A 15,954-nucleotide genomic window follows, 5' to 3' on the forward strand; every position below is an offset into this window, starting at 1 on the left:
TCTTTAGGACAGGTCCACTAATAATGAACTCCCTGAGCTTTTGTTTATCTGGAAATGCCTTAATTTCCCTTTTATTCTTGAAGGGTACTTTTGCCAGATATAGAATGCTCGGTTGACAGTTGTTATTTCTTTTCTCAGGACTTCTGGCCCCCAAGGAAACCGTGGTGGTGTAGTGGTTAAGAGCTAGGGCTGCTAACCAAAAGGTTATCTGTTCAAATCCACCAGGCACTCCTTGGAAACCCTATGGGAGAGCTCTACTCTGTCCTATAGGCTCACTATGAGTTGGAATCAACTTGACAGCAACAGGTTTGGTTTGGTTTTGGCTCCCACAGTTTCTGATGACAAATTAGCGTTAATCTTGAGAATCCTTTGCATGTGACGAGTTGCTTTTCTCTTGCTGTCTTCAAAATGCTCTCTTTGTCTATGGGTTTTGGCAATTTGACTGTAAATTATCTCATCGTAGATCTCTTTGAGTTTATTGTACTAGGAGTTTGTTGAGCTTCTTGAATGTGTGTAGTCATGTATCTCATCAGAGTTAGGATGTTTTTGACCATTATGTCTTTAGATATTCTTTTTTCTGCCCCTTTCTCTCTCTCTTCTCTTTCTGAGACTCCAATGATGCATATGTTGGCATGTTTGATGGTGTCCCACAGGTTCCTCAGGCTCTGTTCATTTTTATCTATTCTTTTTCTTTCTGCTCCTTAGACTAGATAATTTCCATGGCTTTATCTTCAAGTTCATTGATCCTTTATTCTGCCTTCTCAAATCTGTTGTTAGCTAGTCTAGTGAATTTTTCATTTCCATTACTGTTATTTTCAGTTCCAGAATTTTTGTTTGGCTCTTTTTTGTTATAATTTCTATCTCTTTATTGACATTCTCATTTTGTTCATATATTGTTTTTCTGATTTTGTTTAGTTTTTATCCATGACTTTCTTTAGCTCATGTTTAAAACTGTTGATTTAACACATATGACTATTAATCCCAATGTCCAGGCTTCCTCTAGGGTAGTTTTTGTCATTTTTTTCCCCTGTAAATGGGTCATAATTTCCTGTTTCTTGGTATGCATTTAATTTTTCATTGAGACCTGGTCTTTCTGAGTATTATAATATGGTAATTCTGTAAATCTGATTCTCCCACCTGTCAGGGACTGCTGATTTTTGCTTGTTGAGGGCTGCAGCTATATGTTTGTGACTTTTCCAAGCTACTTTTGCAAAGTATGCATTCCTTGTTGTGTGTGGCACTGAAGTTTCTGTTTTGTTGTCTCTGCAGTCAGCCAGAGACCTGACAAAGATTTCCTTAAATGTCTGGCTCCAAAAAGGAGCAAGGAAGTGTTCTGTTCCTTTAAATATTTCCTTAAATTCTACCAGGAGAAGCCACTGCATCCCCAGGGGGCCAAAACCAAGGCAGTGCCTGTACCAGTCCCTCAGAGAACTGCCAGACCAGTTGAAATGCACAACTCCAGATTTTTGGAGGAAAAGGTCCCCACTCCCTTTCCTGGCAACTCCAGTAATGCAGGCCACTATCCCAACAGCCATGATAGGGCTGAGGAATGGGGAATGGTAGGTGGTTTATGCATACTTTCTTAACAAAGAACAACAACCTCTACCTTCATTCAACCCTCCCCTGTTTGTTGTAAGTGTCTTATCAAGTTCCAGAGTTCTGGTATAGTTGATTCCAATGGCTCTTTCCAGCTTAGTGGTTGGTTTGCTGGAGGGACTGACCTTCAGAGCTTCTTAATCTGCCATTTTGCCTTACATCACTCTCCATTCCACAGATACTTATTAAGCATCCACTATGTGTCAGGTACTCTCCTAGAGACTAGGGATATAGTAGTGAACAAAAAGACCCTCAAAAGTCACTAACTTGGGGAACATTTACTCTAGAGCCTACAAAGGACTTCCTGCTTATATCTTCCAGGAATAGAGGCACAAATGTAACTTGCTTTTTGCAAAACACAGTAGAAGAAAAAGCAATGACCAGAGTCCAGCAACACAGACCTTCCAAGCTCTGGTCCCAGCTCTTTCAAGATCTGTTAATAAGATCTTGGGAAGAAAGACACTCAATTTTGGACCCCATGGAGATTTATGGTCTTTACCTCTCAAATCTCTTCCGGCTCTCAGAGTTTAAAAGTTCTAGGTAAACATGCTTTTAGTAAAATAGATCCATTGAAATTCACTGGGAAACTTAGTTTTTGAATGAGAATACTTTAGAAACTTTAGTAATCACAACATATTAAAAATACTTAGAGTGCCAACAGAAAGGGCATCCTCTAGAAATTGGATGAGCTGGGCTCATGGCAGTTCAGAGAGACTCAGAGCTGGGCAAACAGGGAGCTCTGAAAGGTACAACAGTCAGATGTCTACAATTTTCTATTTGTGTCCTCAGGGCCAGAAGCAACTGGAAGAGACACAGACATCCTTGTGGTGAATGGGATTCTGGGAGAGTCAGTTACTTTCCCCATAAATATCCAAGAATCACAGCAAGTTATCAACATTGCTTGGACTTCCAAAACATCTGTTGCTTTTGTAGAACCAGGAGACTCAGGAATAGCACCTAGAGTTACTGTGACTCACAGAAATTATTATGAGAGATTAAATGTCTCAGGTCAGAACTACAACCTGGTTATCAGCAATCTGAGGAGGGAAGATGCAGGGTTCTACAAAGCAGACATAAATATACGATCCTCTCACTCCACCGTCACCAGGAACTATAACCTTCAAGTCTACCGTAAGTTGTGGGAAGGCAGGGGGCTTTTTGTTTGTTTTTACATTGAAAATTTACTATCTAAAGAATACCTGTATTTATAACAGTTGTATTCCCTAAATATTCTTACTATCATCAACATTTATAAAGAGGATATGGCATTAGTTTAGTCTAGGCTTTGCCAGTTTTTAGCTATATAGTCTTTCTTTAGCAATTTGTCCCTGGGCCTTGTTTTCCTTTTCTGTAAAATGGGAATAATGATACTACTTACATCCCAGAGTTATTGTGGAATCAAATGAGATAATGTATGCAAAGTACTTGATTTTTTTAAACTTTTTATTTTGAATAATTATAGATTCATAGAAAAGTGCAAAAAATGTACAAAGAGATTCTGTGCACCCTTCACTTAGCCTCCCCCAACGTTAACATCTTGCATAGTTATAGTATAATATCAAAAACAGGAAATTGACATTGGTTCACTCTATAGAGCTTATGTAAATTTCATCAATTATACATGCACTCATTTGTGTATGTGTATGTAGCACTATACAATTTAATCACATGTGACCTACGTGAAAAAAGAAGAAAGATCTCAAATCAACAGCCTAACTCAACAACTCCAGGAACTAGAAAGAGAAGAGCAAACTAAGCCTAAACCTACCAGAAGAAGGAAATAACAAAGGATCAGAGCAGAAATAAATAAAATCTAAAACAGAAAAACAATAGAGAGAATGAATAAAACCAGAAGTTGGTTCTTCAAAAAGATCAATAAAACTGACAAATCTTTAGCTAGACTGACAAAGAAAAGAAAAAGATTCAAATAATCAAAATAAAAAATGAAAGAGGGGCATTACAACCGATCTGATAGAAATAAAGAGAATTATGACAGAATGTTATGAACAACTTTACGGCAACAAACTAGATAACCTAGATGAAATGGATAAATTCCTAGAAGCACACAACCTACCCAAAATGACTCAAGAGGAAATAGAAAGTCTCAACAGACCCATAACAAATGAAGAGATCAAAACGGTGATCAAAAACCTCCCAACAAAAAAAAAGCTCTGTACCAAATGGCTTCACTCGGGAATTCTACCAAACATTTAGAGCATTGACACCAACACTGTTTAAACTCTTCCAAAAGATAGAGAAGGAAAGACTACTCCCTAATTCATTCTATGAAGCAAACATAACCCTAAAACCAAAACCAGACAAAGACACCACAAGAAAACTACAAGCTAATATCTCTTATGAATATAGATGCAAAAATCCTCAACATAATAGTGGTGAACAGAATCCAACAGCATAGTAACAGTCATAATTATGACTAAGTGGAATTTTCTCCAGGAATGCAGAATGGTTCAACATTAGAAAACTAATCAACGTAATACACATTAATAGAACAAAGGAAAAGAACTACATGATTGTCTCTATGGATGCAGAAAAAGCGTTTGATAAAATCCAACACCTTTCTTTCTTTCTTTCTTTTTATTGAGTTTTTGGTGAAAGTTTACACAGCAAGTTAGGTTCCCATTTGACAATTTCCACACAAATTGTTCATTGACATTAGTTACATTCATCAAGTAGTTCTCAACATTCTCTTTAATCGTGTCTATATCCATTCATATCAACATGTTTTCTTGATGAAAACCCTAAGGAAGATTGGAATAGAAGGGAAATTCCTCAATATGATTCAGGGCATATATGAAAAACCAACAGCCAATGTTTCTTGATGAAGAAAGACTGAGAGTTCTGTCCTTGAAATCAGAAGCAAGACAAGGGTGCCCACTCTCACTTCAACTCGATGTTGTATTAGAATTCCTAACAGAGCATAAGACAAGAAAAAGAAATAAAAGGTAACCAGATCGGAAAAGAAGAAGTAAAATTATCTCTATTCACAGATGATACAATCCTGTATATGGAAAATCCCAAAGAGTCCGTAAGAAAACTTTAGAGCTAATAGAGGAATTTAGCAAAGTAGCATGGTACAAGGTCAACAAACAATAATCAGTTTTTATACACCAGCAATGAGAACTCTGAAAGTGAAATTAGGGAAACAATTCCATTTACAATAGTATCTAAGAGAATAAAATGCCTGGGAATAAACCTAACCACTAAAGCAAATGGAAGAAATGATGAAGTTAAAGAGTTGAATGGAAGATTTCAAAGGGCAGCTACAGAAGACAAAGTAAAGTATTATAATGAAATGTGCAAAGAACTGGAGTTAGAAAACCAAAAGGAAATAGCACACTCAGCGTTTCTCAAGCTGAAAGAACTGAAGAAAAAATTCAAGCCTCAAGTTGCAATATTGGAGGATTCTATGGGCAAAATAGTGAACGATGCAGGAAGCATCAAAAGAAGATGGAAGGAATACACAGAGTCATTGTTCCAAAAAGAATTGGTAGACATTCAGCCACTTCAGGAGGTAGCATATGATCAAGAACCGATGGTATTCAAGGAAGAAGTACAAGCTGCACTGAAGCCATTGACAAAAAACAAAGCTCCAGGGATTGACAGAATACCAATTGAGATATTTCCACAAACAGATGCAACACTAGAAGTGCTCACTCATCTATGCCAAGAAATTTGGAAGACAGTTACCTGGCCTACCAACTGGAAGAAATCTATAATTGTGCCCATTCGAAAGAAAGGTGATCCAACAGAATGCAGAAATTATTGAAAAATATTAATATCACACACAAGTAAAATTTTGCTGAAGATAATACTAAAACAGTTGCAGTGGTACATTGACAGGTAACTTTCAGAAATCCAAGGTGGATTCAAAGAAGATGTCGAACCAGGGATATCATTGCTAATGTTGGATGGATCTTGCCTGAAAGCAGAGAGTACCAAAAGATGTTTACCTTTGTTTTATTGACTATGCAAAGGCATTCAACTGTGTGGATCATAACAAATTATGGATAACATTGTGAAGAATGGGAATTCCCGAACACTTAGATGTGCTTATGAGGAAACTGTACATAGATCAAGAGGCAGTTGTTCGAACAGAACAAGGGGACACTGCGTCGTTTAAAGTTAGAAAAGGTGTGTTTCAGGGTTGTATCCTTTCACCATACTTATTCAATCTGTATGCTGATCAAATAATCCAAGAAGCTGGACTACACGAAGAAGAAGAACAGGGCATCAGGATTGGAGGAACACTCAGTAACAACCTGCGTTATGCAGATGACACAACCTTGCTTGCCGAAAGTGAAGAAGACTTGAAGCACTTACTGATGAAGATCAAAGACTACAGCCTTCAGTATGGATTGCAGCTCAATATAAGAAAACAAAAATCTTCACAACTGAACCAATAAGCAACATCATGATAAACGGAGAAAAGACCGAAGTTGTCAAGGATTTCATTTTCCTTGGATACACAACACCATGGAAGCAGCACTCAAGAAATCAAATGACGCATAGCATTGGGCAAATCTGCTGCAAAAGACGTCTTTAAAGTCTTAAAAAGCAAAGATGTCAGCTTGAAGACTAAGGTGCTCCTGACCCAAGCCATGATGTTTTCAATCACTTCATATGCATGTGAAAGCTGGACAATGAATAAGGAAGACCGAAGAAGAACTGACACCTTTGAATTGTGGTGCTGGCGAAGAATATTGAGTATACCATGGACTGCCACAAGAACAAACAAATCTGTCTTGGAAGAAGTACAGCCAGAATGGTCCTTAGAAGCAAGGATGGTGAGACTATGTCTCACATACTTTGGACATGTTATTAGGAGGGATCAGTCCCTGGAGAAGGACATCATGCTTGGTAAAGTAGAGGGTCATCAAAAAAGGGGACCGTTAACGAGATGGATTGACATAGTGGCTGCAACAATAGGCTGAAGCATAGCAATGACTGTGAGGATGGCGCAAGACCAGGCAGTGTTTTGTTCTGTTGTACATAGGGTCACTATGGTTGGAACCAACTCGATGGCACCTAACAACAACAATATATAATGTTATTCAAGCATAGATTAAAAAAAAAAAACAACTCATTGCCGTTGAGTGAACTCCGACTCATAGCGATCCTATAGGACAGAGTAAAACTGCCCCATCGGGTTTCCAAGGAGCAGCTGGTGGATTCAAACTGCAGACCTTTTGGTCAGCAGTGAAGCTTTTAACGCCACCAGAATGTTCATTGTATATATCTCATTTAATCCTCACAACCACCCTAACAAGAGGAAATTGTCATCCTCACGTTAAAATGAGGGAACTGAACCTCAGTGAAGCTATACACCCTCTCCAACATTATACAGCTAGCAAGTAGTGGAGCATGGATTCCAAACCAGGTCTAACATGCCTTCCACACTCTGGCTTGAGAGGATGAAGACCCATCAGCCATGACTCTGACCTTCTCTGCCCAGCAGCTTTGTGCAGGTAAAGTCTCTGTTCACAAATGAAATGCGAACCATATTCTTCACCACTATCCCTCACCTCCAGACCCATCAAAAAGAAGAAGAAAAAAAAAGTCTTTTTAAAAATATGTAAATACCAAGCAGGGACACAGACATTCTTCTAAATTAAATTTCTCAAGAAAAACACACATGAGACATTCTTCTAAATCAAGTTTCTAAAGAAAAACACGCACACACACACACACACACACACACACACACACACACACAATTAGGTTCATTTTTCACTAATTCATATTTGTATTAATCACTGTTATACCTAATCAAGGTCTTTATGTCAGAGTAAAACTGTACTCCACAGCGTTTTTCAATGCTGATTTTTCACAAGTAGATTGCCAGGCCTTTCTTCCAAAGTGCCTCTGGATGGACTCCAACCTCCAACCTTTTGGTTAGCAGCCAACTATTTGCACCACCCAGGGACTCTAGATCTAGCTACTACCTGAAGTGAAATATGATTGTTCTTTAGTAGTAACTCTAGGTGGTGCAAATGATTTGCACTTGACTACTAACTGAAAGATTGGCAGTTCAAACCCACCCAGCAGTACTGTGGAAGAAAGGCCTGGTGATCACAGCCAAGAAAACTCTATGAAGCAGTTCTACTCTGTAACACATGGGGTCACCATGAGTTAGAGCTGTGTTTTAAAAAAATGAACTTGTAAAGAAGTAGCTTTTCACCCTGGTCACTTTAAGACAAAACAAAAAACTTAAAGAAAACACATATACACCAGAAAACAGAACAAAAAAAATTTTTTTAAAGGATTGCTTCCTGTAGAAGTGTGCTGATAATGTTGAACTGGCTCTCCATGAGATGTGTGCGTGTATACAGATTAAACTTAAAAGTAGGTCATGTCTGTAGCCATTATATTGTGAATAGTCAGTACACACACCCATATATATACATATTTAAAAAAAACAAAAAACGAAACCCATTGCTGTCAAGTCTATTCCAACTCATAGTGATCCCATAGGACAGAGTAGAACTGCCCCATAGCATTTCCAAGGAGCAGCTGGTGGATTTGAACTGCCAACCTTTCAGATAGCAGTCACTTAACCACTGCGCCACTGAGGCATACAAATTTATTATAAATTTTACTGATAAAAAGGATTGTAGAACACAACTTCATAAATGATAATAAAATTCTATTTATTGTAATTTATTCCATATAACCAGTTGATTCTCACAAATGCTTATGTTTGTTTTTGCCAAACACTTATATCCAACCAACCTATGATTGCAATTGATGAATGAGTGTAGTTCCAACATGAATATTAGTTAATATTGTCATTTAAGTTAACTAATAAGAATGGCCTCAGGCATAGCAACGATTATGAGGATGGCACAGGACCGTGCAGTGTTTTGTTCTGTTGTACACGTGGTCGGTATGAGTCAGAACCAACTCAATGGCGCCTAACCACAACAAAATAAGAAAAAAGTGATTCAACAAAGACATGTACATATATTGGGAGCTCACTTGGTCATCAGTGACATGAGCAACACCTTTGCTGAATTAGATAATGGTTATCAAATACTGGATTTTGTGTGTGTGTGTGTGTGTGTGTGTGTGTGTGTGTACTATTCACAATATAAAGGCTACTGACATGATCTACTTTTACATTTAATCTGCATTAATAACATTTCTTAACTCTAGAGCGACAATCAATAAAACAGTAAATCAAGCCCTGGTTTGTAGCATTTGCCAATTTCTGTGGCTGATTTCAAGCCATGTGGAGTTGGAAAGACATGCCCGGAAGTATACCATTACAAAGGGCCGATACAATAGATGTAAATAACCTCAAGAACATAAACAATAGTCAAATGTCAAAAAAATAATTAGAATTGATGGGTTTTGAGTATTTATTACCTTTCTTTTTAATATAATATAATTGTAAGTTTTTAATTTGTAATGATGTTTGTGTTTAACAATCATCTTGCAAAATTCCTGAAAATTTAACAATTGTCTCTTACAAGCTGGTTTCAGCTCACCACTTGCTTGTGTGTTTTCCCTTCATAGGTCGGCTTGGGAAGCCAAAAATTACACAAAGTTTAATGACATCTGTGAACAGCTCTTGTAATGTCACACTGACCTGTTCTGTGGAGAAGGAAGAAAAGAATGTGACATACAGATGGAGCCCCCTGGGAGAAGAGGGTAATGTCCTTAGAATCTTCCAGACCCCTGAGGACCAAGAGTTGACTTACACTTGTACAGCCTGGAACCCTGTCAGCAACAACTCTGACTCCATTTCCACCCAGCAGCTCTGTGCAGGTAACCATCTCTGTCTAGTCCTCCTGGATCTTCAGAAATCACTCTGAATTGTTGCAAGGCGGAAACATGGGCCTCGTTCTCTGGGAGAATGTACCTCCTTATGCCAAAATTGGTCCCTCAGGGCCTCTCTTCTCAGGAAGCCCACTGGAAAAGAGCCCAAAGCCTTCTGAGAGATGCTAGGCATTTCAAGGTTTTCTGAGGCATTCCCTGTGTGGCTCTCTGATTCAGAGTTTGTAATCCTGGCTTTCAATAGCAGAAAGTGCAGTTTCCCTAGGACTTTGCTACTCCCCAGGAAGGAACCCAATCTTGATAGTGTCCCTGAGTGTGGCCAACCCCACCCAGGCTCTTGGGTCTATTTCCGGGGAAGTGAAGACTCACTACACCTTCTATTTGCAGAAGCTGCAATGAGCCTCCATACTCACCACGCTGAGCTGCTGTCTGTGCTGGCTGTGCCCTTTTTGCTTGCTCTCATTCTATCTCCAGTGCTTTTGTTCCATTTGTACAAGAGAAGACAAGGTAGGATTTTACCAGACGGTAAAATGTGGAAATGTCCCTTCCTTCTTCCTGGAACTGAAGTCGTGTATCCAAGGTGATGTGGAGAGCTCCTTTGTTCCTTCTGCAACCCCCACCCCACCCCCTCACTGCCTCCCAGAAGGATGGCCCTGAGAACTGCATGACATTACCTTGATCTGTTCCCAGGATCATCAGTGTGGTGGGCTCAGAACCCAAGTTCTACTTTAGTCCTGTCATTAATGAGCTGTGCTTCACTGGACAAGTGTCTTAACCTCTCTGGCACAGTGTCATTACATGTGAAATGATGTTTGGACCAGAGGGTCTCCAGGGTCACTTCCAACTCTGCTGGTTTTTTAGTATGACTCTTGGAAAGTCACTGAGGGATATGTACTAATTTTGCATTCTGTGGTTGCCACTAGATCCCTCTGAACCCCTCTAGATTCTTCTGTAATTATGCCATTCTCAATTCAGAATACCTGATCTTGGGCCCTTGGGGGAATCATTACACCCTGCTATTCCTCCTACTCCCATGTCCACCCAAGCTCTTGCTTTTCCACCAATCACAATAATAAGCAAGGGTGTAGACAGGCTCTGTCTCTGCTTCTATCTTCCTGACTCTCCTTTGGGTCTGATTCCTCAGGTGCCTACTTGAAGACCTTCAATAAGAGCTCTGATAAGTCCTCAGCCACAGCCTCTGGTAAGTCCTAACAACTAAGAGGGATTGGGGCTCACAGGATAATGGTTCAGACTAAAAGTATATGTTTTGCAGTCAGCCTGGGATGAACCTATGGGATCTTAGGCCAGTTATTTTATCACTGTAAATCTCAGTTTTCTCAGTTGTAAAATAAGCACAATAATAAAGCTTGCTGCATATTAGTAAGTGGGTTAAATGGAATTATCCATACAAGATAATTGATCTGCTGCCTGGTACATACTAAGGACTCATTAACTGTTAGCTATTATAATTGAAAGGTCTGGGCATAGCACAGAAGGAGGCCTTTTAGGGAAAGGGGCTTGTGATGTAACTCAAATGGCCTTATGATGGGGAGAATTGCACAGCCTGCTCAGGCCATTGGTGATGTACAGGGTCCCTCAGGAGACATCTACCCTCATCCCTAGCAGCCTCCTGGGGAGGAAGAAGGACTATTCTTTGCATCTATAAATGAGATAAGACAGAGTACTCAGTCAGGCTCACTGGCCAAGTCTGGAGGCCAAGTCTGGAGCAAGGGATGGGATAGGACTAGACTCTGAAACACTGGGGCCCCGTGACATGGCTCAGCTCACTGGGTCTGTTACTTGTGGATATGTTAAGATGCCCTGGAATACAAACGCCCAAAATTCTGGCCATCTTATTTCAACTTGGCCCTAAATGTTCCATGTCATACCAAAGAAAAAGAGTACCCTGGGTTGGATGCCTCTACCAGCCAATCAGTTCTTAGAAATAGGAACTTATCTCTCCTGTTCGCTTCTCTGGGACCTCACACAAAGCTTGACACATAGAAGGAGCTTAATAAATGTTTATTGACTTTGCAAATCAATCTAGCAAGTAACAAATGTTTGTGGAGCATCCACTGTGAGCTCAACTTTGAGGTAGTAATGGTAAGGTGTGTACAAGAAGACTCCAACACAGCATATAACTAGAGATAATATAGTTGAGAAGCTAAGATACTCACATGAGAAGCCAACTAGCTGTTTAATGCAGTCAATGCTAAACGCCAGTGTTGCTAAGTGCAGTGGGATCCCACCCCGGGTGGAACGGCTGCCTTTGATGGCAAACACAGGGGGTTGGAGGAATTCTCTTTAGCCTCTAGAACAGAAGAGAATTCTCACTGAGCTCTGGGTGAGGCTTGACCCAGATGCCTCCTCTACCACATACAATCCCTAAACAAGGGAGAGACAGCCCAAGGACCCAAGATCTTCTCAAGAGGGATGAGGCCCCTGAATGTGACCACCAGGCAGAGTGGGAGCAGCTCCAGGCCTTTATCTAGACGAGGTCAGAGCCAGTCTGTCTTGGATGGGGACATGGAAGGAGGCAAGTGCAGGTCAATAGAGCAAGACATACTGGAAAAAGTTCTGGATGCAGAGTCAAGAAACCTTAGGAGTAATTGACTACTTAAGGCCTTTATTTCTTCATCTTAAAAAGAAAGCATTAGAATAATCTCTAAAAATTCATCCACCTTTCATATACTGTGGTTGTGTGCTTTTTTGTGTGTATGTGACACAGATGATGTTTCAAAGAAAATAGTATATGAACAAATCGTAATAGCTCCAAGAGACACCCAGCCAGCAGAGACCAGAATCTATGATGAAATCTCCCAGCCTAAGGTGAGCTGACGTTACCATGGATCACCACCCCCAAGTACCCTAGGACAGGGAATCAAGGGCAACCATTAACCTCTGCTTGCTGTGGCTTTGACAGAAGCCACAGCCGAGAGTCTGGAGGGTCCAACCAAGAAATACCACTGTCAGGGAAATGATGCCCCAACCCTCTCTATGAGAACAAGAACCAAGTCAATTGTCACCCCATGGCAGCCTCCAGCAGATGAGGCCCTGAAATTCCCAGCAGGGGGCCTGACTCCCATGTTAGATGAAAGTCATGACTAGAATTGGAGTAGCTCCTATGGGGGCCAAACAACAAGGGAGCCCCTGGAGTGAGGTGAGGGCTGTTATGTGGCCACTGACATGGTGAGCAGGTTGCTAATGGCTCTCAGAGAGCACAGAACTGATGTAATCCCCCTAGAAGGATTTTCTCATCTGGCAGCAGCTTGCTTTCCTCAGACTCCAAGTCACTTTGTCACATACTCCCTCTTCCCACCTGCCTTTCACCTGCCTGCCCCTCCCTCACCTCCACCCCCTGAATCAGGATTCTACAGTGCGTCCTTCTTCTGTGCCTCCACCAGCCTGCTCCCCACAAGTCTGGAACCAGAGCTGAAGCCAGGAGAGGAGGCTGCCTAGTGAAAATGGGGCCGGGGAGGGGTGATGAGCGGGGGCGGAAGTGGGAAGTGGGACTCATAAGATTTGGCCTGGGCACACTCACTTAGGGGAAGACGGGTGTTTTACAGGTGCCTCCCTCTAAAGAAGAGGCAGTGAACACGATTTATTCCATAGTGCAGTGCTCTGATAAGGTAAATCCTTTCTGGCTTCTTAGCCCCGTTACACCCATTCAAGTTGTACCTCTTCCATCCATCCCTTGGGACTCTTCTCTGTACCTCTCAGGAGTAGCTGTCTAGGGCTTTAGTTTACGGGTACTTTCATCTGCTTCCCAGGTCCATGGCCATCCATAAACTGGCCTGCTTGGGAGGCTGATCTCTCCTTTCAAGTGCAGAAGCCTTCATGCCTTTGCACTACAGTGTGGAAACTCCAGGCTGTATGACACTCAGGGCCAGTGGTAGGTCATAGTTTGAAAATTAGAAAACAGGTGTCCCACTCTGGCAAACACAGCCTCAAACCAGGTGCATGAATTAGCAAGTGAAACACAGGCTGAATTTCAGTTCCCGTTTGTTCCCTCAGCAGCCCTGTCATAGTATACAACCTGCACAACCATGTGCAGTGGTCTAGTGACACTCACAATTTTCCGTCTCAGTTTCCCTCTCTGGAATACGCAAAGAGGGAAGATAAACCCAGCTCTGTCACAGGACTTTACATCTTGGAGATTTGGTAAGGGATCATCACCGTCTGAGGGTTCTCACCTCTGCTACAGTTGGGAGGACACCTTTCGGGCCTCTTAATGAATTAAATGTCTTATAAATGTTCCTTTTTAGTAGCTAAGCTACCAGATAATGAAAGATACATTTGAACCAGGAGTCTGGGGAAAAGGGAAAATAATGATAACAAATGAACAATGGGAAGAAATGTTGGGAAATTGAAGTGGGTTTCAAATGGGTCCATAAATAAGAATTAACAGTGAATTCTAAAAGGCCGTAGTGAGGACATCTAGGAGTTAGACAAGCAAGGAGGTGCCACTTCGTTTGAAGATGGACTTGAAGCACAGTTCGATCTGAATCTATAGATCAACCGAATGTCCTGGAGAACAAGACAGAAGGACATTTACCTTCTCAGTGATCAGGAGAGGAAAAGAGGGAAGAGGAAAAGGAGAGGAGTGAGAAAGAAGAGGAGGAGGAAAGGGGAAGGAGAAACGAGTGAGGATCCAGGTACCCAGAATGTTTGATCCAGGATCTGAAGGAGGGTGGGAGGCAGATGAGTAACCTGACTTTTCAGCTGGAAAGGACTAGATTTGAGGGGGTCCTAGATTGAAACATTTCAAAATAAATCTTTACAGACAAGTTGAATTACTATTATTAATCAGTCAGTATGTAATTTAAACCGTAAGACTCCTTAAGCCAGTGGGAAGATTGTTTGCAACTCTCTAAATGACCAGAGCGCATATTACATAACTGGTGACTCCCAACAATGTATAGCCAAAGGTGGAGTTATTGGGGTACAGAAAGAACTAGAGATCCTTTGGTACAAGGAAGGCAGGTAGCTTGAGTCTAGATTTTTCCTCTAGCTTATATTCCAAATCAATTCCAAGTACCCCCCTATTCCCTTCTGCTTCTCTTTTCTGGTCTAAAAAGTTGATTGCCCAAAGGTTCCCAAGGGGGTGGCTGGAACAAAGGTGTGGGACTCAGCAGAGGACAAAGTCCTGCTACTCCAGATTTTCCCAGCACCAGTGAAGATAAAGGCATCCCCATGCCATTTACTTAGCTCTCCTGGGCACCCCGTGGGCCTGGAGTTCCCCAGCAGCACCTTTCAGTAAACATGTCCTCACATCTCCCTCTTGTGCGCAGATGGGGAAAACCAGCACATGTGGCAGAAAACCTCTTGGGACTTCAAGCTATGAAACTGTGATCTAGGCTCCAGGCAGCATTGTCTCTCCAGAAACTGAACGACAACCAACTCTACTGGCAGGTGTCCCAGATCCAGATCCTCTGCCCAGATCTTACCAGAAGATTGCAAATCCCCACATTCCAACATGCAAGCAAAGCAGGAAACCCTCTGTGGCTGGGCATAGCTTGTGCCTAGATGGACAAATGGGTGGGAACCTTTTCCAAGATGGCTCTCTTCTGGATGAATGACAAGGCGGATTCCCAAGCACAGTGCTTCCCAACCATCTTCACTTCACAACATTCGTAGAAAATAATCGTCTTTTTACAGCACACTAGGGTGAACAATCAAGACCGCTTATGATATATGGAGACTACACATAGGTGGAAGCTTCTTGTGACCAGCAGCCCTGTGGGTGGAGGTGATCAATATTTTGCACATGTGTAATATGCCATGGCACACCAGCTGGGAAACTGCTCACACTGGATGTCTGTGAGGAGCCCTGGTGCATGGTCTCCACTAGTCCACACAGCAGCTTGAGCACATTAGGAAAAGGCATCCTTTCACTGGGGCAGAGGCAGCCCCACACCCGAAAGACTGGCTTGGCAAGCAGAATGGGGACTGCATGTCAGCCCTCCATATCCCTTTGCCCAGGAACATTTGTTCTCAACCAACCCAACCACACACGGTGGCATGGCTGTAAGAGTTGTGGCTCTCAGTCATGCAGACACACTCTCCAAATGAGAAAATCTCTTTCTGTAAGAATTAGACTGCCGGGGCACTTTTCTTCAGGCTCCTCTTCAGAAGCCAAGTAAGGTTTTCTTTCTGGCCAAGGTCTCCTTCTGTATCACTCCAAGCAGCCTCAGCAAGAAGTAGAAGCTATACCCTGTACCCCTCCTCTCCATAAGAAATTGAGCAGCACTTCAGTGCAGTTCAGGGGAACTAGGTATAACCCAATCATCAAAACAAGAGACCCTGAAAGAAGTAGAGTCATTCTCCAGAGAGAACGTGGAGGATGATGGTGTAGATAATGAAACTACCAGGGTTCATCCCACTTCCTAAGACTCAACCCAGAGAGCCACGAGGCTCAAGCTGAGACTGAGTGTCCCCACCCCTGCAACACCCACAAAAACACAACCAGATGTTAACTCCTGGTTGACAGCACCGGGAAGGAATCACCCACAGCTGAGCAGGACGTTCATATGATCATTTGAGGAATTATTTCCCTTACGT

The 15,954-nt window shown here is 41.8% G+C and overlaps 1 protein-coding gene across 2 annotated transcripts in view; it reads left to right on the top strand.

Annotated features, from left to right (window-relative positions):
• CD84 (CD84 molecule) overlaps window positions 1–15,053 on the top strand; it is a 37,411-nt gene extending 22,358 nt beyond the window's left edge. Inside the window, exons 3-10 of one of the 2 annotated variants that reach the window (XM_023725136.1) lie at window positions 2,386–2,727; window positions 9,133–9,384; window positions 9,781–9,900; window positions 10,538–10,594; window positions 12,122–12,222; window positions 12,960–13,022; window positions 13,481–13,554; window positions 14,685–15,053. In XM_023725136.1, coding sequence (XP_023580904.1) covers window positions 2,386–2,727; window positions 9,133–9,384; window positions 9,781–9,900; window positions 10,538–10,594; window positions 12,122–12,222; window positions 12,960–13,022; window positions 13,481–13,554; window position 14,685 — 1,010 coding nt within the window. In that variant the 3' untranslated portion in view covers window positions 14,686–15,053. The remainder of the gene's footprint in view (window positions 1–2,385; window positions 2,728–9,132; window positions 9,385–9,780; window positions 9,901–10,537; window positions 10,595–12,121; window positions 12,223–12,959; window positions 13,023–13,480; window positions 13,555–14,684) is intronic. The other variant, XM_023725137.1, reaches the window with a different exon arrangement.
• The last annotated feature ends 901 nt before the right edge of the window (window positions 15,054–15,954 follow it).

Source organism: Trichechus manatus, unplaced genomic scaffold (assembly GCF_000243295.1).
Source record: "Trichechus manatus latirostris isolate Lorelei unplaced genomic scaffold, TriManLat1.0 scaffold00288, whole genome shotgun sequence".
Lineage (NCBI taxonomy): Eukaryota > Metazoa > Chordata > Mammalia > Sirenia > Trichechidae > Trichechus > Trichechus manatus.